The sequence below is a fragment of the Trachypithecus francoisi genome, unplaced genomic scaffold (assembly GCF_009764315.1).
Source record: "Trachypithecus francoisi isolate TF-2019V2 unplaced genomic scaffold, Tfra_2.0 Lachesis_group21, whole genome shotgun sequence".
Classification (NCBI taxonomy): Eukaryota; Metazoa; Chordata; class Mammalia; order Primates; family Cercopithecidae; genus Trachypithecus; species Trachypithecus francoisi.
The window spans coordinates 32,206,852-32,231,101 of record NW_022681467.1 but is presented as its reverse complement, the minus strand read 5'-3'; the positions used below and the strand labels follow the sequence as shown (position 1 = coordinate 32,231,101).

The 24,250-nt window shown below is 51.5% G+C and overlaps 1 protein-coding gene across 1 annotated transcript in view; it reads left to right on the top strand.

The window, feature by feature from the left end:
• Nucleotides 1-6,577: 6,577 nt before the first annotated feature.
• SLA2 (Src like adaptor 2) overlaps nucleotides 6,578-24,250 on the top strand; it is a 35,862-nt gene continuing 18,189 nt past the window's right edge. Inside the window, exons 1-5 of the mRNA XM_033186327.1 lie at nucleotides 6,578-6,971; nucleotides 12,461-12,594; nucleotides 19,966-20,065; nucleotides 21,029-21,115; nucleotides 22,269-22,372. Coding sequence (XP_033042218.1) covers nucleotides 12,504-12,594; nucleotides 19,966-20,065; nucleotides 21,029-21,115; nucleotides 22,269-22,372 — 382 coding nt within the window. The 5' untranslated portion in view covers nucleotides 6,578-6,971; nucleotides 12,461-12,503. The remainder of the gene's footprint in view (nucleotides 6,972-12,460; nucleotides 12,595-19,965; nucleotides 20,066-21,028; nucleotides 21,116-22,268; nucleotides 22,373-24,250) is intronic.

Sequence of the window (24,250 nt, the reverse complement as noted above, 5' to 3'; positions counted from 1 at the left end):
TTGCTGGTGGTATTTCTTTCAAGCCATTCACTGGGGTTCAGGGCGGGACGAGTTGCTGTATGCTGGTTCTGTGTTGGCATTTTCACATGTGCTTGCTTATCCACCAAGCAACACTGTCCATTTATAGGAGGAAATGAAGCCTGATGATAAATCATTTGCCCAAGGTCATACAGTCAGTAACTCCAGCCAGGATCAAATCCTAGGGAATTATGCAGAATTCTATCTCATGTGTCTATATTTCCCTGAAGCCAAAAATCGTGAGAAGCCTGACAGTATTGTTTGTGATGGAGGAGAAGCTGAAGTCTTGAGAAAGTGGTCCACGTCACAGCTCTACCACCTGTGTGGGATTGCTGATTCTCACTTCTCATTTAATCATCTGCAACCACGTATCTGGGTTCCTCTAAGAGACCAGCCTGTGTTTCTCCAGAGATGGCTATATTTGTACCATCAAGAATAATTTCAGACCGGGTGCGGTGGCTCACACCTGTAATCCCAGCACTCTGGGAGGCCGAGGTGGGCGGATCACTTGAGGACAGGAGTTAAAAGACCAGCCAGGCCAACATGGTGAAGCCCTGTTTCTACTAAAAATACAAAAATTAGCCGGACATGGTGGTGGGAGCCTGTAATCCCAGCTACTTGGAAGGCTGAGGTAGGAGAATCACTTGAACCCAGGAGCTGGAGGTTGCCATGAGCTAAGATCACACCACTGCACTCTAGCCTGGGCTACAGAGCGAGACTGTGTCTCAAAAAAAAAAAAAAAAAAAACAGATTACTCCTGTAATCCCAGCACTTTGGGAGGCCGAGGCAGGCGGATCACCGGAGTTCAGGAGTTCAAGACCAGCCTGACCAATATCATGAAACCCCATCTCTACTAAAAGTACAAAAAAAAAAAAAATTAGCCAAGTGTTGTGGCATGTGCCTGTAATCCCATCTACTTGGGAGGCTGAGACAGGAGAATCACTTGAACCCGGGAGGTGGAGGTTGCAGTGAGCCAAGATTACACCATCGCACTCCAGCCTGGGCAACAAGAGTGAGACTCCTTCTCAAAAAAAAAAATAATTTCAGGAGACCACCATCTCAGATGAGTTTTCAATGACCCAGGGGCAAGTGCCAGCAAAAGTGCATGTGGATTGCTACATCTGTAAGAGGCACTCATAAAAAATGACATGGACCACAGAGTGCAGTGGCTCACGCCAGTAATCCCAGCACTTTGGGAGGCCGAGGCGGGTGAATCACAAGGTCAGGAGATTGAGACCATCCTGGCTAATACAATGAAACCCCATCTCTACTAAAAATACAAAAAATTAGTTGGCCGTGGTGGTGGGCACCTGTAGTCCCAGCTACTTGGGAGGCTGAGGCAGGAGAATGGCATGAACCCGGGAGTCAGCGCTTGCAGACAGCAGAGATAGCACCACTGCACTCCAGCCCGGGCAGCAGAGCGAGACTGTCTCCAAAAAAAAAAAAAAAAAAAAAAAAGATGACATGGACCCTGCCCATTCTGGCAGAGGAGTTGAAACAAATGTATGTGAACAGATAAAGTTTACCAAGCTGAAGCCTTACAATGCAGGCCAATGGTCCACAGAATGCTGACATGGGAAGGAATTGATCTGATGGCCTCAGTTGCCCTTTTTTTGTTTTTTGTTTTGTTATGTTTTGTTTTGACATGGAGTCTCGCTCTGTCGCCCAGGCTGGACTGCAGTGGCACGATATCCACTCACTGCAACCTCCACCTCCTAGGTTCAAGCAATTCTCCTGTCTCAGCCTCCCGAGTCCTGGGACTACAGGCATGTGCTACCACGCCCAGCTAATTTTTTGTAGAGATGGGGTTTCGCCATGTTGACCATGCTGGTCTGGAACTCCTGACTTTCAGTGATCTGCCCGCCTCAGCTTCCCAAAGTGCTGAGATTACAGGCATGAGCTACTGCACTGGGACTTTTTTTTTTTTTTTTTTAACGGTGTCTTGCTTTGTCACCCAAGCTGGATGGCGGTGGTGTAATCATAGCTCACTGCAGCCTCAAACTCCTGGGCTCAAGCCATCCTCCCACTTCAGCCTCTTGAGTAACAGACTATAGGCATGCACCACCATGCCTAGCTAATTTTTTATTTTTTGTAGAGACAGGGTATCACTTTGTTGCCCAGGCTGGACTTGAACTCCTGACCTCAAGTGATCTTGCCTTAGCCTCCCAAAATGCTAGGATTACAGGTGTGGGAATCAGCCCTTTATTGAGCATCTATATATAGGCCAGGCCCTTAATGCCTTCCTATAAATTTCCTTCTATTGATCCAGTGAGATACATGCTATTCCCATTTTATGGATGCAGAAACGGGTCCAGAGATAACTAGTTTATAAATGGTCACAAAACTAGTAAGTGGCTGTATGGGAAACAGTTTCCTCCACTACACTCAACAATTCCAACACTCTGTGACCAAATGTATGAGCTTTTTTCCCATACCAACCAATTCTCCAACACCCCAGACACGGAGTAGGTGTCCTAAATTATGACTCCAGCTTCCTGGCGTTAGCACAGACCCTGCAGGTTAAGGGTTCAGGCCCACAAGACCTGCTGCAGATGCCAGTTGCAAGCAGTGGATCCCCAGGTTATTCATACTTCTGTCTACCCTGGCTACAAATCGGACCCCCTCCCTCAGGTTTGATAGTTTGCTAGGATGGCTCACAGAACTCAGGGAAACACTGAATTTACTGATTTATTATTCAAAAGGATATGAGGCTGGATGTGGTGGCTCACACCAGTAATCCTAGCACTTTGGGAGGAGGAGGATCACTTGAACCCAGGAGTTCAAGACCAGCCTAGGCAATAGAGTGATCATGAGGTGATCACTTCTATCATCTTTCAGGAGATGAAAACCATCCTGGCTAACATGGTGAAACCCCATCTCTACTAAAAATACAAAAAATTAGCTGGGCGTGGTGGCAGGCACCTGTAGTCCCAGCTACTCAGGAGGCTGAGGCAGGAGAATGGCGTGAACCCGGAAGGCAGAGCTTGCAGTGAGCCAAGATCGTGCCACTGCACTCCAACCTGGGTGACAGAGCAAGACTCCGTCTCAAAAAAAAAAAGCAGGCCGGGCGCGGTGGCTCAAGCCTGTAATCCCAGCACTTCGGGAGGCCGAGACGGGCGGATCACGAGGTCAGGAGATCGAGACCATCCTGGCTAACACGGTGAAACCCCGTCTCTACTAAAAAATACAAAAAACTAGCCGGGCAACATGGCGGGCGCCTGTAGTCCCAGCTACTCGGGAGGCTGAGGCAGGAGAATGGCCTAAACCTAGGAGGCGGAGCTTGCAGTGAGCTGAGATCTGGCCACTGCACTCCAGCCTGGGTGGCAGAGCGAGACTCCGTCTCAAAAAAAAAAAAAGCATACGATAAAGGATACAACAGGTAAATGCCCAGATAAAGAAGTATATAGGGCCGGGTGTGGTGGCTCACACCTGTAATCCCAGCACTTTGGGAGGCCAAGGCAGGTGGGTGACAAGGTCAAGAGTTCGAGGCTGGTCAACATGGTGAAACCCCGTCTCTACTAAAAATACAAAAATTAGCCGGGCATGGTGGCAGATGCCTATAATCCCAGCTACTTGGGAGGCTGAGGCAGGAGAATCGCTTAAACCCGGGAGGCAGAAGTTGCCGAGATCATGCCATTGCACTCCAGCCTGGGCAACAAGAGCAAAACTCTGTCTCAAACAAAAAAAAATATGTAGGAGGCTGGACACAGTGGCTCAAGCCTGTAATCCCAGCAGTTTAGGAAGCCAACGTGGATGGATCCCCTGAGGTCAGGAGTTCGAGACCAGCCTGGCTAACATGATGAAACCCCGTCTCTACTGAAAATACAAAAATTAACTGGGCATGATGGTGGGCACCTGTAATCCCTGCTACTCGGGAGGCTGGGGCAAGAGGATCGCTTGAACCCAGGAAGCAAAGGATGCAGTGAGCCTAAATTGTGCCACTGCACTCCAGTCTGGGCAACATAGCAAGACTCCGTCTTTTTTTTTTTTTTTTTTTCTGAGATGGAGTCTGGCTCTGTCGCCCAGGCTGGAGTGCGGTGGCCGGATCTCAGCTCACTGCAAGCTCTGCCTCCCAGGTTTACGCCATTCTCCTGCCTCCGCCTCCCAGGTAGCTGGGACTACAGGCGCCCGCCTCGTCGCCCGGCTAGTTTTTTGTATTCTTTAGTAGAGACAGGGTTTCACCGTATTAGCCAGGATGGTCTCGATCTCCTGACCTTGTGATCCGCCCATCTCGGCCTCCCAAAGTGCTGGGATTACAGGCTTGAGCCACTGCGCCCGGCCAAGACTCCGTCTTTAAAAAAAAAAAAAAAAAACATAGAGCAAAATCTGGAGGGGTCTCAGGGAGTTGGAGTGTGCCATCCTTCTGGTGTGCTGGATGTGTTCACCAACCTGGAAGCTCTCTGAACCTTGTACTTTAGGAATTTTTATGGAAGCTTCATCACATAAGCATTATCAATTATTAACTCAATCTCCAGCTCCTCTCCCTACTCCAGAGGATGAGGGTGGGACTGAAAGCTCCAAGCTCATAATGATGGCTTTGTCTTTCTAGTGACCAGTCCCCATCCAGGAGCCCACCAAGTGTTGCCTCATTAGAACAGAAAACACTTCTGTCACCGAGGAAATTAGAAGGGTTTTAAGAGCTCTGGCCAGGAGCCAGGGAGGAACACCAGTGCATATTTCTTTTTTTTTTTTTTTTTTTTTTTTTTTTTTTTTTTTGAGATGGAGTCTCGCTCTGTCACCCAGGCTGGAGTGCAGTGGCGCGATCTCCGCTCACTGCAAGCTCCGCCTCCCGGGTTTATGCCATTCTCCTGCCTCAGCCTCCCGAGTAGCTGGGACTACAGGCGCCCGCCATCTCGCCCGGCTAATTTTTTTGTATTTTTTTAGTAGAGACGGGGTTTCACCGTGTTAGCCAGGATGGTCTCGATCTCCTGACCTCGTGATCCACCCGTCTCGGCCTCCCAAAGTGCTGGGATTACAGGCTTGAGCCACCGCGCCCGGCCCCAGTGCATATTTCTTAGTGGAAGACCTAGGATTTTAAATTTTGTAATTCTTAGGTGCTTCCCTAAGTAGAAAAGGAGAGTTATGTGGTGGGATTGTTTTAAGAAGAGACCAGAGATTCCCTACTTCCTGCCTCATTCATGAACTGCACCTTGAGGCTTGTTTTGGAAATTTGCCTGTCGTAAGAAGACGGGCATTAGAGTTGTATGGCAGCAGGAGTGGGAAGGTGGGCTCAAGCCAACGCCTACGTCCCTGAGTGGCTGTCACCCATTCTAACATCCTGATTAGAACTTTCGTGCAGAAGTGTGCCTCCACTCTGGCTCCTTCAGCTCGCTATGCCAAGTGCCTACAAAGATAAAAGTCAAACCAGCCTTCCCCAGGATCAAGGGAGAACCTGAGCAGGAGTGCTCTAGCTGGCAAGGCCCCAGAAAAGGCTGCATGGGCTGAGCTGGAGTCAGGAGTCATTTCAGTGCAGTGGGCCCTTTGTCTCCAGGAGTACTAATCCCCCTAATGGGGAAGCAGCAAGAGGGTGTGGTTAAATCTTAATGAAAGGTGGGACTGAAGGTAACACACTGATCAAAGACAATTCAGCCGGAGTCACATTCTTTATCCTAGACTCTCAAGCTTGGGCATGGACTGTGGCTCATGCTTGTAATCCCAACTTAGGGAGGCGGAGGCAGGAGGATCAATTGAAGCCAGGAGTTTGAGACCAGCCTAGGCAGCACAGTGAAACCTCATCTCTACAGAAAAATGTTAAAATTAGCCATGAGTGCTGGTGCACACCTGTAGTCCTAGCTACTCAAGGCTGAGAAGGGAGGATTACTTGAGCCTGGGTCAAGGCTGCACTGAGCTATGGTTGTGCCACTGCACTCTATCCTGGGTGACAAAGCAAGACCCTGTTAAAAAAGAAATCAAGCCTGGGCATGCATTGGAATCACCCGGAAGCATGAAAACAGATTGCCGGGCCTACCCCCAGAGTATGATTCCGTGGATCTAGGATGCAGCCTGAGAATTTGCATGTGTAACAAATTCCCGCTGAGGCTGCTGGTCTAGGGACCACACTTGGAGACCACTGTCCAGATACTGCTATTCAAAGTGTCCCCAGACTGGCAACATGGGGGTCACCTGGGAGCTTATTAGAAATGCAAAATATTGAACTCCGCCCCAGACCTTCTGAATCAGAGCCTGCAGTTTAACAAGATCTCCAGGTGATTTCTATGCACACTAAAGGTTGAGAAGGCACTGCTTCCCAAACTCGGCAGTCAAGGGAATCTCTTGGTTTAAAAGTTAGATTCCTGGGCTCCCTGTCTGGTGACTTGGACTTAGAAGGTTTGGGAGATCCCAGAAATTACTACAATTAAGCCCGGTTGAGTGATTGTTATGGTCAGGCCAGCATGGGAACTCCTGCTCATTTTCCTCAGTCCTGTGTTCCTTGGACAAGACCATGCCACAAAGCCAGAGAAAAACCTTTTGCTCCAGGATCATGACAAGGCAGCAGCTGCTCCCCTAGAAACAGGAACTCGGGGAAGGTGGCTCCTCCATGGTCTGTGATGCCGTCAGAGGAAACGGGTGGTTGTGAGAACCACAGAGTCTGCAGTCGGAGCTAGAGCTCCAAGGACCCCACGCCTGTGTCTCTGTGACAGAGCTCAAAGGGCCCTGGGCCTTCCTTCCCTGGCTCGGCTGTGCTTGGGAGGGTTCCCCAATCCAGAATCCCTCAGGAGCATGGGGCAGCTGATCCATCCCTGCTGTACAAACTGCTGACTGCAGACGGATGCTGAGCTACCCAAACCGACACCTAGCCTCTCCCTGAAGCTCCTTCCAGGCTGAGAGAGTTCTGGGTGTCCTAGGACCAAGGACACTGGCAGGCTTCCAGAAGGGGCCCCAAAGCCCTAACCTGTCCAGCCAGAGCATGCGTCTCAGCAGAGCCGTCTTCCCAAGCCTGTGATGACAAACCAGTAAGTATGCTTGCTTTTGTTCTCGGATGGCCTAGAGCCAGTGAGGAAGAATGGTCTCCCCGGCTCAGACTGGGTCTGGGCTTTATTTGCCATTGGGAAAAAAACAGCTGAAGGAGAAGGGAAAGTGGCTGTAAAGAGGGGTGTTTTCTGGGGGTCCCAGAAGAACCAAGACCCACCTGCTCCACCTTTGACTGCCTCTTGGAGCTTACGCTCTTCCCTGCAGCTTGTCTTCACCCCCGTCCTAGTCCCATCTCAGTTGCACATTTGCTGTGTGACTTTGGGCCCCTCTCTGCACTGCAGTGAGACTCCAAAGGCAGGAATGTGAGGGCTATCATCTCTCAAGACAGTTCAGCTAGAGAGCCTACAGTGAAATCTCACTCTCAAAAGGGTGATATTTCTCAGTGGAAAAAAAGGGAGAGATCTCCCTTTAACTCGATCCAAATTCATTATTATTTTTTGTTGAGTTGGGGTCTCGTTCTGTCACCCAGGCTGGAGTGCGGCGGCATAATCATGACTATAGACTTGAACCCCTGGGCTCAAGTGTAGTGGTGTAGTCCTAGCTCATTGCACCCTTGAACTCCTGGGTTCAGGGGATCCTCCCACCTTAGCCTCCCAAGTAGCTGAGACTACAGGCATGTACCACCATACCCAGCTAATTTGTTATACTTTTGTAGAGATGGCGGGGGCCGGAGGGAGGTCTCACTATGTTGCCCAGGCTGGTCTCAAACTCCTGGCCTCGAGCAATCCTCCTGTCTCAGCCTCCTGAATTGCTGGGATTATAGGCATGAGCCACCGTGCCTGGTCAAATTCATCACTCTTACACCCACTACTGAAAAATGATCTTCAGAAGCACAAAATACACATGACAGCAGGCCCAGCCCTGCACGAATGGGCTATGTGACCAGAAGCACAAGGTTGTCCTCTCAGGGAGTTGGTCACTGTATCTGAAATGGGGCCCAAATGAGACATTGAAAAAAAAAACAACAACCAATATTCTGGGCAGTGAGCTGATCTTGGCTGCCGTTGACTAACTTTTTCCTTTCACCTGATACCTCATGTCCTCCGGAAAGTGCCTGGCACACAGTAAGATTTTCAAAAATTTGTGTAGTTAATGATTAGATGCTGTCTTATAAAAGTTGTGGCTAATACTGCCTCCTCCTAGGCTGGCCTATCACATGGTCTTTATTTTGCCCCCAGGGGCTTATTGGCCTTGACCTGACCAAGTCCTTGACCAGGTGAAGGGAGCTGCAGAGACTGTGGGGAGGCTTCCAGCCTGAGTACAGCTCCCCTGTCTCTGTCTGCCTTTGGGCCCAGCCCCCAGCTCCACCTGCGGCAGGAAGGAGTCCCTCGGTCTATTGCAGGTGGTGACTGTGGTCTTCCTGAAGGAGGGGAAAGGAAACTAAGCCTTACTGAGCACCCACTCTGTGCCGGACTCCTGCAACTCTCCCCACAGCCCTGTGGCGCCTGTGGTGCACCTCATTCACAGATGAGATGCAGGAAGCTTGCATGCTTTGCCTGAGGCCACACAGCTCCAACCAGGTTCAAGTGGGTACTCACGCTACCCAAGCCAGAGGTTCTCTCCGTGGGGTTTCCTGGTCTTGGGTTTGTAAAATTCCTCCTCAGGAGGATCGCTTGAGCCCAGGAGTTCAAGACCAGCCTGGGCAACACAGCAAGACCCCAATAATGTAAAACAAAAACAAAAAACCTCCTCAAGAACAGCAGCAACATTTCAGTGTACCCAGGCTGCAGGATCCTAAAACTCTGAGCAGGAAGTGGCTGTCAGGACTCATTTCCATGCCATATGCCCATTCTGTGTTCAAGAGCTCCCTTCCAGATGAATGCTGGACTCCCCATAGGGAGGCAGCAGCAAGCAGGTATTGGGTGTTTGTTTGTTTGTTTGTTTGTTTTGAGGCAGGGCGGGTAGAGAGTCTCACTCTGTCACCCAGGCTGCAGTGCAGTGGCACAATCTCGGCTCACTGCAGCCCCTGCCTCCCAGGTTCAAGCAATTCTTTTGCCTCAGCCTCTCAAGTAGCTGGGATTACACGCACCCACCACCACACCCGGCTCATTTTTTTTGTTTGTTTGTTTGTTTTTTTTGAGGCGGGGTCTCGCTCTGTCGCCAGGGCTGGAGTGCAGTGGCCGGATCTCAGCTCACTGCAAGCTCCGCCTCCCGGGTTTACGCCATTCTCCTGCCTCAGCCTCCCGAGTTGCTGGGACTGCAGGCGCCCGCCACCTCGCCCGGCTAGTTTTTTTGTATTTTTAGTAGAGACGGGGTTTCACCGTGTTAGCCAGGATGGTCTCGATCTCCTGACCTCGTGATCCGCCCGTCTCGGCCTCCCAAAGTGCTGGGATTACAGGCTTGAGCCACCGCGCCCAGCCCATTTTTGTATTTTTAGTAAAGACAGGGTTTCACCATGTTGGCCAGGCTGGTCTCAAACTCCTGACCTCATGTGATCTGCTTGCCTCAGCCTCCCAAAGTGCTGGCGATTACAGGAGTGAGCCACCGCACCCGGCCCAGGTATTGTTATTCCCATATCAACGACATGAGGCTGAAGAACAGAGAGGCTGTTCCATCCGCTAAGGTAGGATCTTTACTCCCCAGACAGGACTGGCCCAGGAGGCCACAGAAGTCACTCCATGATATTGACAGACACCCAGCAAGGAGCCCACTCTGTCACCACCCCATTCACTGAGCTCCTCCAGAGTAAGGAGCATGGGTTCCCCTCCAGGGACTGCCAGCCCTTGGCAGGTGCCTGACACAGAGCAGGAACTCCATGAATACCAGCTGAACTGGGCCAAATGTGTAATTGTGCCTTGTCCCTACTGAAAAGAATGAAACCATCCGAAAAGAAATACAAAGCTCTGCCTCCCACTCCCCAAACACTTTAATACAGTGTTTGGAAAAATCAGCACTACCCTGGAAATCTGGGGATTTAAACTATTCTAAGGATAAGACACCTGTCCGAAGAGCTAACAGTCTCATTTAGTTAATGTGTGCTGAGTGCTTCCCTAAATGCTGAGTAATAGGCAAACAAAAGAAGTTCTTGTCCTCATGCAGTTACAGGATAGTGGCAGATTAAAGAAGTAAACTCTAAAATGAATGATGAAAACTTCCCAAGAGGCTGGGTCCCATGGCTCACACCTGTAATCCCAGGTCTTTGGGAAGCTGAGGTGGGAGGATTGATGGAGCCCAGGAGTTCAAGAACAGCCTAGGCAACATGGTGAGAGCCTATAACTTAAAAAAAAGGAAAAGGGCCGGGCGCGGTGGCTCAAGCCTGTAATCCCAGCACTTTGGGAGGCCGAGATGGGTGGATCACGAGGTCAGGAGATCGAGACCATCCTGGCTAACACAGTGAAACCCCGTCTCTACTAAAAAATACAAAAAACTAGCCGGGCGTGGTGGCGGGCGCCTGTAGTCCCAGCTAATCGGGAGGCTGAGGCAGGAGAATGGCGTAAACCTGGGAGGCGGAGCTTGCAGTGAGCTGAGATCTGGCCACTGCACTCCAGCCTGGGCGACAGAGCGAGACTCCATCTCAAAAAAAAAAAAAAAAAGTAAAAGGGCTGGGCGCAGTGGCTCGCACCTGTAATCCCAGCACTTTGGGAGGCTGAGGTGGGCAGATCGCCTGAGATCAGGAGTTCGAGACCACCCTGACCAATATGGAGAAACCCTGTCTCTACTGAAAATACAAAATTGGCCGGGCGTGGTGGCGCATGCCTGTAATCCCAGCTACTCGGGAGGCTGAGGAAGGAGAATCACTTGAAGCCAGGAGGTGGAGGTTGTGGTGAGCCGAGATCACGCTATTGTACTCCAGCTTGGGCAACAAGAGTAAAACTCTGCCTCAAAAAAAAAAAAAAAAACTTGCACAGAGGCTGGGTGTGGTGGCCAATGCCTGTGATCCCAGCTACTTGGGAGGCTGAGGTGGGAGGACCCCTGAACCCAGGAGTTCAAGGGTGCAATGAGCTAGGACTGCACCACTACAATCTAGCCTGGGTGACGGAGCGAGACCTCCTGGGGAGGCTCCCAGGAGAGGCCTCTGATGAAGTGACATTCAGGACGTGGTAAAGGAAACAGGGGGCTGGCCAGGGTTTTCATGTGCGTTATCTCTCGGACCTGTATGTTGAGTGTTGTTATCCCCATTTTTCAGATGAGGAAAAGGAGGCACAGAGAGGGGAAGTGGCTCAACAGTCAGTCCCCCAAAGCCTTGCAAGTCATCACTGCATCATACAACCCTGGTACTTTTTTTTTTTTTTTTTTTGAGACAGCATCTCACTCTGTTGCCCAGGCTGGAGTGCAATAGTATGATCTTGGCTCACTGTGAACTCCACCTCCCAAGCTCAAGCAATCCTCCCGCCCTCCCACCTCAGCCTCCCGAATAGCTGGGATTACAGGTGTGCACCACCACAGCTGGCTAATTTTTGTGGTTTCTTTTATAGAGACTAGATTTCGCCATGCTGGCCAGGCTGGCCTGGAACTCCTAAGCTCAAGCAATCTACCCTCCTCAGCCTCTTAAAGTGCTGGGATTAAGTACTTGGCCTCTTAAAGTACGGGCCCTGGTGGCTCAGGCCTATAATCCCAGCAACTCAGGAGGATGAGACAGGTACTCTTACTTGGCCCTGTGACACCAATAAGTGTATCCGTGTCACTGTGGCCTGCTGTGACACCATCTCTCAAGCCTGCTCAGATCCTCTTTGCAGACCTCTTTTTTTTTTTTTTTTTTGAGAGGGAGTCTCGCTCTGTCACCTAGGCTGGAGTGCAGTGACTTGATCTTGGCTCATTGCAACCTCTGTCTCCCAGGTTCAAGCAATTCTCCTATCTTAGCCTCCCTCCTGAGTAGCTGGGACTACAGGTACATGCCACCACGCCCAGCTCATCTTTGTATTTTTAGTAGAGATGAGGTTTCACCATATTGGTCAGGCTGGTCTTGAACTCCTGACCTCAGGTCATCCACCTGCCTCAGCCTCCCAAAGTGCTGGGATTACAGGCATGAACCACCACACCCAGCCCTCCTTGCAGACCTCTGATCCAAGCCACAGGTCCTGGTATGCCTGGAGGGAGCTCACTGTCCTGTCATTGTCCCCTCCCACCCATAGCAGAGTGTGATCCCTGGTCAGAGAAAGGGTTCTAAGTGAGCCATAGGAAGTCAAAGGAGTGATCAACAAAGGCTAGGGGCTGGGAAGGCTTCCTGGGGAACGAAGAATAGGATCCAAACAGGACTGAAGGAGAGGAGAGGGCATAACTGCCCATGGGAGGGACCTAAGCAGGGCCCCAGAAAGAAAAAGTTGAGCCTGTTGCGGCATAAAAAAGATGAGATGTGGAGAAAACAGTGTCCAATGTGCAGGAAGCCTTCAGAGGCTGGAGCCTGGCCCTACAGGAGGGAAGTCATTCACATGCTCTGTGAGGAGATAGCCAGGGCCGATCTGGGGAGGGAGAGTTATCTGAGATTGGGCCAGAAGCCTCGGCTCTGTCCCCATCACTGTGTCTCTTTCAGATTTCCCTCGATGATGTGCTTCTGAGTGCTCTGCTGAGGAATAATGGGAAGTCTGCCCAGCAGAAGAAAATCCCTGCCAAGCCCAAGCTTGAATCCCTCTGTCCAAGGCCAGGGACCTGTGACCATGGAAGCAGGTAGGCCTCGGGGCCTGTGACAGCCAGGCCCTTCCCACACAGTACTAGACTTCACTGCCTCTGTGGGCCTTCCTAGCCAACAGCTCCAACACAGCATAAGCACCACTGAGGGCCTACTGCATACCAGACCCTGCCTACTGAGCCATACAGCAGGGTCCCTGTTCCTATAGAGCCCACCTTAGCAGTAAGAATAGTAAACAATGGGGTAAATGAGAAAATAGGAGAAAGCAATAGGCACTGACTAGAATATTAAACCAGGAGGCATGATAGACCCCCAGGCATTTCCCAAGGCTTCCCTCCTTCTCAACAAGTTGTTTATCCAAACACCGAGCCGGCCAGCCCCACCTCTGCAGCCCCCTAGAGCTGCACTGTCCATTGCAGTAGCCACCAGCCACACGCAACTGCTTAAATTTAAAATTTTAGGCCGGGGTCAGTCACGGTAGTTCATGCCTGTAATCCCGCACTTTGGGAGGCCAAGGCAGGCAGATCACCTGAGGTCAGGAGTTCAAGATCAGCCTGGCCAACATGGTAAAACCCTGTCTCTGCTAAAAATACAAAAATTAGCCAGTCATGGTGGCAGGCACCTGTAATCCCAGCTACTTAGGAGGCTGAGGCAAGAGAATCCCTTGAACCTGGGAGACAGATGTTGCAGTGAGCCGAGATCATGCCACTGCACTCCAGCCTGGGCCACAGAGTGACAATCTGTCTCACCAAAAAAAAAAAAAAAAAAAGTCTTTCATCACCCCAGCCACATTTATTTATTTATTTATTTATTTATTTATTTTTTGAGACGGAGTCTCGCTCTGTCGACCAGGCTGGAGTGCAGTGGCGGGATCTCAGCTCACTGCAAGCTCCGCCTCCCGGGTTCCCGCCATTCTCCTGCCTCAGCCTCCCGAGTAGCTGGGACTACCGGCGCCCACCACCTTGCCCGGCTAGTTTTTTGTAATTTTTAGTAGAGACGGGGTTTCACCGTGTTAGCCAGGATGGTCTCGATCTCCTGACCTCGTGATCCGCCCGTCTCGGCCTCCCAAAGTGCTGGGATTACAGGCTTGAGCCACCGCGCCCGGCCCCCAGCCACATTTATTTTAAGTAAGTGCTTGATAGCACATGTAGCACGTGACCACCTTGTTAGGCAGCACAGCATTACGGAACATTTCTATTGTTGTAGAAAGCTCTGCTATGCTGCTCTAGTGGACCTGACAGGGCCTGCGAAATTGCCTGAAGTGACATTAGGGCTGTCTTTGTCATTTTTGTGCTTTTTTTTTTTTTTTTTTTTTTTAATGCATGATCTTGCTCTGTCACCCAGGCCAGAGTGCAGTGGCGTGATCATGGCTTACTGCATCTTGAACCTCTCAGGCTCAAGCGATCCTCCTACCTCAGCCTCTCAAGTAGCTGGGACTACGGGCACATGCCACCATGCCTGGCTACATTTTAAATGTTTTTGTAGAGATGGAGTCTCCCTATGTTGCCCAGGCTGGTCTTGAACTCTTGGGGTCAAGTGATCCTCCTGCCTTGGCCTCCCAAAGTGCTGAGATTTCAGGCATGAGCCACCATGCCTGGCCCTTGCCAGGACTGTCTTAATGGTAGAAAAATAGCATAGACAATGCATATGCTGAGTCTGTAACCATGAATTTCTAATATAGTCTTGACTAAAACTCCCAGTTTCTAGGACAGTTGAACAATAAAAATATCCTAGCAATTCTGGTATTTTGATGTTGGAACTATGGCCCCAGGTCTATTTCTTGTTCCCCCAAACAGGCCACAAATCCTTTCTCAAGTCACACCTTGATTGGGATTTCAATAATGTATTAGGGTTCTCCAGAGAAATAGAACCAATAGGTGGTGTGTGGGGGGATGTGTGTGGTGTGTGTGTGTGTGTGTGTGTGTCTGTATAGAGATTTTGTTTTGAGGAGCTGGCTCACACGATTGTGGAGGCTGTAAGTCTGAAATCGGCAGGGCAGACTGGAGACCCAGGGAAGAGCTGATGCTGTGGTCCTGAGTCCAACCACAGTCTGGAGGCAGAATTCCCTCTTCCTCAAAGGACGTCAGTCTTGTTCTTTTATGACCTTCAGCTGATTGCATGAGGCCCACTCACATTATGGAGGGTCATCTGCGTTACTTGGTCTACTGATTTAAATTCAATCTCGGCTGAGCGCAGTGGCTCACGCCTGTAATGCCAGCACTTTGGGAGACCGAGGTGGGTGGATCACCTGAGGTTGGGAGTTTGAGACTAGCCTGACCAACATGGTGAAACCCCATCTCTACTAAAAATACAAAATTAGCCAAGCATGGTGGCACACACCTGTAATCCCAGCTACTTGGGAGGCTGAGGCAGGAGAATCACTTGAACCTGGGAGGCAGAGGTTGCAGTGAGCCAAGATCGCACCACTGCACCTGCACTCCAGCCTGGGCAACAAGAGCGAAACTTCGTCTCAAAAAAATAAATAAATTCAATCTCATTCACAGCAACATCTAGACTGGTATTTGACCAAATATCTGGGTTGTGTGGCCTAGCCACAATGACACATAAAATCAACTAGCACAGATAACAAGATCACACTACTTCACGGTGTATTTCCTCGCTTCCCTGGACAGAGCCTAGGGACATGCGCCTTATATGGCTTTTGTGCAAGATTTGCTACTGGGACTTTGGTTAAATCACCTAAATTGGCTAGGGGTGGTGGTTCATGCCTGTAAATCCCAGCACTTTGGGAGGCTGAGGCAGGTGGATCACCTGAGCTCGGGAATTTGAGACCAGCTCGACCAATATGGTAAAACCCTGTCTCTACTAAAAATACAAAAGTTAGCCAGGCATGGTGGCATGCACCTGTAGTCCCAGCTACTCTGGAGGCTGAGACAGGAGAATTTCTTAAACCTGGGAATCGGAGGTTGCAGTGAGCCGAGATCGCACCACTGTGCTCCATCCTGGGGAACAGAGCAAGACTCTGTCTCAAAAACAAACACAAAAACAAAAAACAAAGCAAAACAATAAATCGCCTAAATTCCCCATCTCAAGTTTTTCTTTTTTTTTTTTTTTTTTTTTGAGGCGGAGTCTCGCTCTGTCGCCCGGACTGGAGTGCAGTGGCCGGATCTCAGCTCACTGCAAGCTCCGCCTCCCGGGTTCACGCCATTCTCCTGCCTCAGCCTCCCGAGTAGCTGGGACTACAGGCGCCCGCCACTTCGCCCGGCTAGTTTTTGTATTTTTAGTAGAGATGGGGTTTCACCGTGTTAGCCAGTGTGGTCTCGATCTCCTGACCTCGTGATCCGCCCGTCTCGGCCTCCCAAAGTGCTGGGATTACAGGCTTGAGCCACCGCGCCCGGCCAAGTTTTTCATTTGTAATGTAGAACTCTCCTCAACCATGTGATAATTAAAGATGTGAAAATCTTAGCACACTGTTTTATGGAGCTGACTAAAAAAGGCACACTTCAGGCCAGGCGTGGTGGCTCATGCCTGTAATCCCAGCACTTTAAGAGGCCAAGGAGGGCAGATCATGAGGTCAGGAATTCGAGACCAACCTGGCCAACATAGTGAAACCCCATCTCTACTAAAAATACAAAAAATTAGCCAGGCGTGGTAGGGGGTACCTGTAATCCCAGCTACTTGGGAGGCTGAGGCAGGAGAATCGCTTGAACCCAGGAGGTGGAGGTTGCAGTGAGCCAAGATCATGCCATTGCAGTCCAGGCTGGGTGTGAGACTCCGTGTCAAAAAAAAAAAAAAAAAAGAGGCCAAGGCAGGCAGACCTGAGGTCAAGAGTTTGAGACCAGGCGCGGTGGCTCAAGCCTGTAATCCTAGCACTTTGGGAGGCCGAGACGGGCGGATCACGAGGTCAGGAGATCGAGACCATCCTGGCTAACATAGTGAAAGCCCGTCTCTACTAAAAAATACAAAAAAAAACTAGCCGGGCGAGGTGGCGGGCGCCTGTAGTCCCAGCTACTCGAGAGGCTGAGGCAGGAGAATGGCATAAACCTGGGAGGCAGAGCTTGCAGTGAGCTGAGATCCGGCCACAGCACTCCAGCCCGGGCAACAGAGCGAGACTCCGTCTCAAAAAAAAAAAAAAAAAAAAAAAGAGTTTGAGACCAGCCTGGACAACATGGAGAAATCTGTCTCTACTAAAAGTACAAAAAAAATTAGCCAGGCATGGTGGTATGTGCCTGTAATCCCAGCTACTCAGGAGGCTGAGGTCCTCGAGGAGAATCGCTTGAACCTGGGAAGTCAAGATTGCAGTGAGCCTAGATCGTGCCACTGCACTCCAGCCTCGGCGACAGAGCGGGACTATCTCAAAAAAAAAAAAAAGCAAACTTCACAGTATATGAGCCTACATTGAAGAAATAACATCACTGTGCCTACAAATATGTAGCAAAGTTTACAGCTGGACATTTCAAACAAGAGTACTGGGCTCAGAACGATTAAAACCTTAGAGGTAGGCTGGGCGCAGTGGTTCACGTCTGTAATCCCAGCACTCTGGGAGGCCAAGGCAGGCAGATCACAAGGTCAGGAGTTCGAGACCAGCCTGACTAACATGGTGACACCTCATCTCTACTAAAAATACAAAAAGTAGGCCGGGCGCGGTGGCTCAAGCCTGTAATCCCAGCACTTTGGGAGGCCGAGACGGGCGGATCACGAGGTCAGAAGATCGAGACCATCCTGGCTAACACTGTGAAACCCCGTCTCTACTAAAAAATACAAAAAACTAGCCGGGCGAGGTGGCGGGCGCCTGTAGTCCCAGCTACTCGGGAGGCTGAGGCAGGAGAATGTAGTGAACCCGGGAGGCGGAGCTTGCAGTGAGCTGAGATCCGGCCACTGCACTCCAGCCCCGGCGACAGAGCGAGACTCCGTCTCAAAAAAAAAAAAAAAAAAAAAATACAAAAAGTAGCCGGGCGTGGACTCAGGAGGCTGAGGTAGGAGAATCGCTTGAACCTGGAAGGCAGAGGTTGCAGTGAACCAAGATTGCACCATTGCACTCCAGCCTGGGTGACAGAGCGAGACTCCATCTCAAAAAAAAAACCAAACAACAACAAAAAAAACACGCCTTAGAGGTAGATCTTGACTAATAGAACAAGGGTCACCTCACTCCTATTTCAGTTACAGAAAATGCTGACAAGCAAACACTGATGAGCCAAGACAATTCCAAGCAGATTTACTTACCTCAAAGAAAAATTATTTAAATTGTGAGTAAATTCTGCCAACCAAGCTATTAATCTGTCACTGCAGTAAAACAGATTGAAGCACATTTTCTTTTCTTTTTTTTTTGGAGACGGAACCTTGCTGTGTCGCCCACGCTGGAGTGCAGTGGTGCAATGTCGGCTCACTGCAACCTCCGCCTCTCCTGTCTCAGCCTCCTGAGTAGCTGGGATTACAGGCGCCCGCCACCATGCCCGGCTAATTTTTGTATTTTTATTAGAGACAGGGTTTCTCCATGTGGGCCAGGCTGGTCTGGAACTTCTGACCTCAGGCTATGTGCCCGCCTCGGCCTCCCAAAGTGCTGGAATTACAGGCGTGAGTCACCACAGCCGGTCAGTCTTGCAACCTTTTTTTTTTTTTTTTCTTTTTGAGATGGAGTTTAGCTCTTGTTGCCCAGGCTGGAGTGCAATGGTGTGATCTCGGCTCACTGCAACCTCTGTCTCCCAGGTCCAAGTGATTCTCCTGCCTCAGCCTCCAAAGTAGCTGGGATTACAGGCATGCGCCACCACACCGGGCTAATTTTGTATTTTTAGTAGAGATGAGGTTTTACCATGTTGGTCATGCTGGGCTCAAACTCCCAACGTCAGGTGATCCACGTGCCTCGGCCTCCCAAAGTGCTGAGATTGCAGGCGTGAGCTCCCACGCCCAGCCTCTCGCAACCACTTTATATCTACCACATGCCAGGCCTTGTGACAGGACCTGGGGACACAGGAGTAGACAAGACTGGCACAGTCCATGCCTTCAGGGACAGTTGAGCCCCAGGGACAGGTGCTAAACCAATAACCAACTAGAACTTAGATTTTGGTGGCAGTATGTTTTAAGGGATTCTGACCAAGAGTGTGTGGAGAAGTGGCTGGTCAGGGAAGGCTTCCTGGAAGAAGGGACGTTTCAGTTGGGAAATGGATGAAGGTAAGTCAGCCAGGCAGAGTGAGACCATTCAGGGGGACAATGTAGTGTATGCAGCTAGGTGGCTGCCCCCAGGGGTGCAAGGCCAGGGCTTCCAGGAGGGGAAGGGGCCCTCTCAGGCCACATTTTCCCATTCTCATCAGAGAGCACCTGTCATAAGATGTGCATCATTTGTCCAAGCATCAGACATTTCCCTGCACTGTGGAATGGCCAGGCCTTATGCTGCAAAGACCTCAGAGGAGAGACCCCTGGGGAGCTCTCCAGGCTGGGTTCACTGCAGGGGTCTCCACATGTATCTGGGAGGATGTGGAGGAACTAGTCCATTTCCACATTCAGCCTCACTCTTCCCATGCCCACCTGGAGCACAGGCCCTTCAGCCCACATGGTGCCCCCACCCAACCCCCACATCCTTGTCTGCTCATTTGCATCCCCTGCCCCACTTCCTGGGGTCCCAGCTCCATCTTACAGGACCAGAGTCCTCTAAGACCTTGCTTCCTACAGGGCGTCTAGGATGCAGATGGACCCTTCTTGCTGACCCTGGCTGCTTCTCATACTTAATGCGTTCATGTGCTACAAGTGTCTCAGGAATCCTTACAGAGAAAGGACGTCGGGGAAGAAGGGAGGGACACTAGGGTACAGTGAGGTGGCCTTCAGCAGCTGCTGAAAGCTGGATTTTCAGGCTACAAGGCTCGGCAGTCATACGGAGTCTGGCTGGCCTGAGCAGGCTGCCCTCTGGGGTGGGTGAGGGCATGGGTCCTGTGCTGAGGGTGCCCTTGCCGCCTGAGGCCCAACCTTGAAATTGGGCCTTATGGTCACCACATCCTGAGCCTCATGGCCATCATGTCCTGGGCAACAGAGCGAGACCTCATCTCTACTAAACAATTGTTTTAAATTAGCCGGGTGTAGTGGTGCACACCTGTAGTCCCAGCCACTCAGGAGGCTAAGGCTGGAGGATTTGCACCCAGGAGGTCAAGGCTGCATCGAGCCTAATTTTTAGAGATAGGATCTTGCCCTATCGCTCAGACTATGTGCGGTGCTGATGGAGCACAACCCAATTGCTAATTTTTTTCTTTCTTTCTCTCTGTCTGGGCACTGTCAGGGCCCTGCAAAGCTCTGCTGGAAAAGCTTGATTCCAGGGTGGCCCTCTTAGGAAGTGGATGGAACTCCGTCAGGGTGCTTGTGGAGGGCTGATGCTGGGAGCCAGACCCAGGCCAGACTCCACTAGACCTCACGCATGGAGCAGGGCTAGCTAAGTGAGTGACCATTTCTGTCCCTCCATCTAGAGAGAAGCAAGGCCACAGCCGTGGCCCTGGGCAGTTTCCCAGCAGGTTGCCCAGCCGAGCTGTCACTGAGACTCGGGGAGCCATTGACCATCATCTCTGAGTAAGTCCATGGGCACTGGGTACCTGAATATGCACTAATTGAGCCAGGCATAGTGGTGCATGCCTGTAGTCCCAGCTGTCACTAATAGAGCTAGGCATGGCGGTGCATGCCTGTAGTCCCAGGTGTCACTAATAGAGCCAGGCATGGTGGTGTGTGCCTGTAGTCCCAGCTGTCTGGAAGGCTTAGGTGGGAGAATCGCTTGAACTCGGGAGTTCAAGACTGCAGTGAGCTATGATCAAGCCAGTGCACTTCAGCTTGGGTGACAGCAAGACTCTCTCTTTAAAAATAAATGAATGGGCCAAGTGTGGTAGCTCACACCTGTAATCCCAGCACTTTGGGAGGCCGAGGTAGGCAGATCACCTGAGGTCAGGAGTTTGAGACCAGCCTGGCCAACATGGTGAAACCCTGTCTCTACTAAAAATACAGAAATTAGCCAGGTTTGGTGGCGGGCGCCTGTAATCCCAACTACTCGGGAGGCTGAGGCATGAGAATCGCTTGAACCTGGGAGGCGGAGGTCGCAGTGAGCTGAGATCACACCACTGTACTCCAGCCTGGGCGACAAGAGCAAAACTCTGTCTCAAAAAATAAAAATAAATGAAGGAAGGAAGGAATAGAGATGCTGTCCCGGGAGAAGGGGCCCTTCCCCAGGTAGAAAAGCACGAGCCTTTGCTCAAGTGCTCACAGAAACCCTGTGGTGGAATTTCAGGCGGCTGGACACCCCCACAGGGAGAAGCGTGGGTGGGCAGTGCCCTGTAGCAGGGAGCCTGGAGTCGTGCCATTTACCACTGGCCCCAGCCCTGACTCAGGAGCTACCTGGACAGGCTAGTGCAGGGAAGCCTGGGAAACAGGCAGGACAGGTGGCTGCAGGACCCAGCCTGAGAGGCTCCTTGCCAACCCTGAATGTGCAGTTCTTGGGGCCTTGGCTCATCTGAAAAAGGTACCCCAACTCTTTTCTCTCTCCAGGGATGGAGACTGGTGGACGGTGCTGTCTGAAGTCTCAGGCAGAGAGTACAACATCCCCAGCGTCCATGTGGCCAAAGTCTCCCATGGGTGAGTTCCCACCCCAGGCCCGCCTTGCGGAGCTTCCTGCTTTCTCTTCCCACAAGAGCTCCCCTTTAAGCGCGGCTCTGTGCTGAGCAAAGCTGAGGATAGAGGAGAATTGAACTGAGGCCCTGCCCTCAAGAGGGGCAGACAGCTCATCCTAGCACAGGTTGGCCTGTGAGACGTGGGAACCAGGGGAGGGGCCTGGGAAGGCCCATAGAGGAGGTGTGGAGCTCTGGGCTTTGGAGGTTGCCAGGATCTCATGGTGGAAAACGCTGAAAAGTCCAAATAGGAGATGGGAGCACGCCCTGTGAGGGCCTGGCACAGTGGTGCGCACCTGTGGTCCCAGCTACTAGGGAGGCTGAGGTGGGAGGATCGCCCGAGCCTGGAAGGTCAAGGCTGTGGTGAACCATGATTGCACCACTGCACTCCAGTCTAGGCCACACAGCAGGAGCCTGTCTCAATTAAAAAAAGAAAAAATCGGCCGGGCGCGGTGGCTCAAGCCTGTAATCCCAGCACTTTGGGAGGCCGAGACGGGCGGATCACGAGGTCAGGAGATCGAGACCATCCTGGCTAACACGGTGAAACCCCGTCTCTACTAAAAATACAAAAAAAAACTAGCCGGGCGAGGTGGCGGGCGCCTGTAGTCCCAGCTACTCGGGAGGCTGAGGCAGGAGAATGGCGTAAACCCGGGAGGCGGAGCTTGCAGTGAGCTGAGATCTGGCCACTGCACTCCAGTCCGGGCGACAGAGCGAGACTCCTCCTCAAAAAAAAAAAAAAAAAAAAAAAATCAGAGGGGCAGCTCTTGGAAAGGTGGGGCTTAGAAAGGTGAGTGGATAGAATCAGGGTGCTGGGGGCACTGAGCAGGGATAGCAGAGAGGCTGGGACCAGCCCAGGTTACTTGGGAATGAGGTCTCCAGGCAGAGAAAGCTGAGGCTGTCCCCATGAGTTTGTCCTGCCAGGGCCCTGGAGCCAGGACTAGGAGGACAAAGATGGTGTGGGCCTCTGAGACCCTGAGCCCAGCTCTTTGTGGAACAGGTAGAACTTTGAGGCCCAGAGAGGGAGGGCCTTGTGAGGGTCACTCAGAGGCGGTGGTAAAATCCTGGCTTCCCTCTTCCTCCAGGCTGACCCTGTCCCTTGTCCCTCTTTCTCACTCCTCCAGGTGGCTGTATGAGGGCCTAAGCAGGGAGAAAGCTGAGGAACTGCTGTTGTTACCTGGGAACCCTGGAGGGGCCTTCCTCATCCGGGAGAGCCAGACCAGGAGAGGTGGGTAAGCTCAGCGCCAGCCCAGGCCCTCCCTGCGTGGAGGTCTCAGAAAGGAGCCCTGAGGCCGGGCGCGGTGGCTCGAGCCTGTAATCCCAGCACTTTGGGAGGCCGAGACGGGCGGATCACGAGGTCAGGAGATCGAGACCATCCTGGCTAACACGGTGAAACCCCATCTCTACTAAAAAATACAAAAAACTAGCTGGGCGAGGTGGCGGGCGCCTGTAGTCCCAGCTGCTGGGGAGGCTGAGGCAGGAGAATGGCGTGAACCCGGGAGGCAGAGCTTGCAGTGAGCTGAGATCCGGCCACTGCACTCCAGCCTGGGTGACAGAGCGAGACTCTGTCTCAAAAAAAAAAAAAGAAAGAAAGGAGCCCTGGCTGGGCGCGGTGGCTCAAGCCTGTAATCCCAGCAGTTTGGGAGGCTGAGGCGGGCGGATCGCGAGGTCAGGAGATCGAGACCATCCTGGCCAACACGGTGAAACCCCGTCTCTACCAAAAATACAAAAAATTAGCCGGCAGTGGTGGCGGGCGCCTGTAGTCCCACTACTCGGGAGGCTGAGGCAGGAGAATGGCATAAACCCGGGAGGCGGAGCTTGCAGTGAGTGGAGAACTGGCCACTGCACTCCAGCCTGGGCAACAGAGCGAGACTGTGTCTCAAAAAAAAAAAAGAAAGAAAGAAAGGAGCCCACAGATATATGACTGCAGGTGCGGCCCAGAAAATAGGCTTTGCCTGACTCCTCAGTCAACTAAGATTTCCTGAGCCCCAGCTCCATGTCCTGCCCATATGAGCCATGTGGGGCCCAGGCTTGCGGAGATGGAGACAGGCCATGAAAGCAGAGGAGAGGCAGCTAACTTTCAAGCAATCAAGGGAGGCTTCATGGAGGAGTGGGCCATGAGTGGAAACTTGAAGGATGTTCCCACAGGATCCCAGGCAACAAGACACATTGGTGCTGGGGTGGGCCAGGGGGCTGCACCTCAGGATGATAGGAGGTTAGACGTGAGCAAGGCTCCAGCATAGAGGCCTTGGATGGCGGGCTGAGAAGCTTGGGTTTTCTCCCAAGGCACTGGGGCTGCTCCTCAGCAGAGACACAGTGCTGGGCATGTGCTTTGGGGGAGACGAGAGGATTCATTACAGGGACTCTCTGAGTGTGTTCTGTGGGCCACCTGCTTAGAAATAGAGGAGATGGGGGGTCAGTTTAGGGGATACCGAAAATCATCCTTCTCTGAGAGGTTCATAATTCGTGTTAAGACAAGACTTCTTAAGGCGTCGCGCTTGCCTAACTGGGCATTTCCCAAGTGTTTCTGAACGCAGGAGCGTTTCATCATGCAGCACCTGTAATATTCACTGTATGTTCGTTCATTCAGCAAATGCTTCTCCAGCACCTATGATGTGGGGAGCCTTCAGGGAAGGACAAGACCTACTGTATATGTCAGGCCTTAGGCATCTCTGCTGAGGGAGGTGGACATGGTCCCTGCTCTGAGAGCTCCTAGGTCACTGGAAGCCAGTGTTCCATGGCACAGAATCTCTATTTGAGATTCACAGTGATGCCAGGGCTTGCCCCTCCAATGCCAAGAGCCAAGTGTGATATGACTTGAGGGCGGGGCAGGCAGAAGGCCAGATGTGAAGGGCTAGAGTTCCTAGCCTTGGTGTGGAGCAGTCTGGCCGTTGTCTGCCATGTTGCTACCATGAGAGCCTATCAGCAATAGAGCAAAAATCTGCATTTCTAAAAATGAATACAGGCGGGGCACTGTGGCTCACACTTGTAATCCCGGCACTTTGGGAAGCTGAGGTGGGAGAATCACTTGTGCTCAGGAATTTGAGACCAGCCTAGCCAACATAATGAGACAACTTCTCTACAAAAAAATTTAAAATGTAGTGAG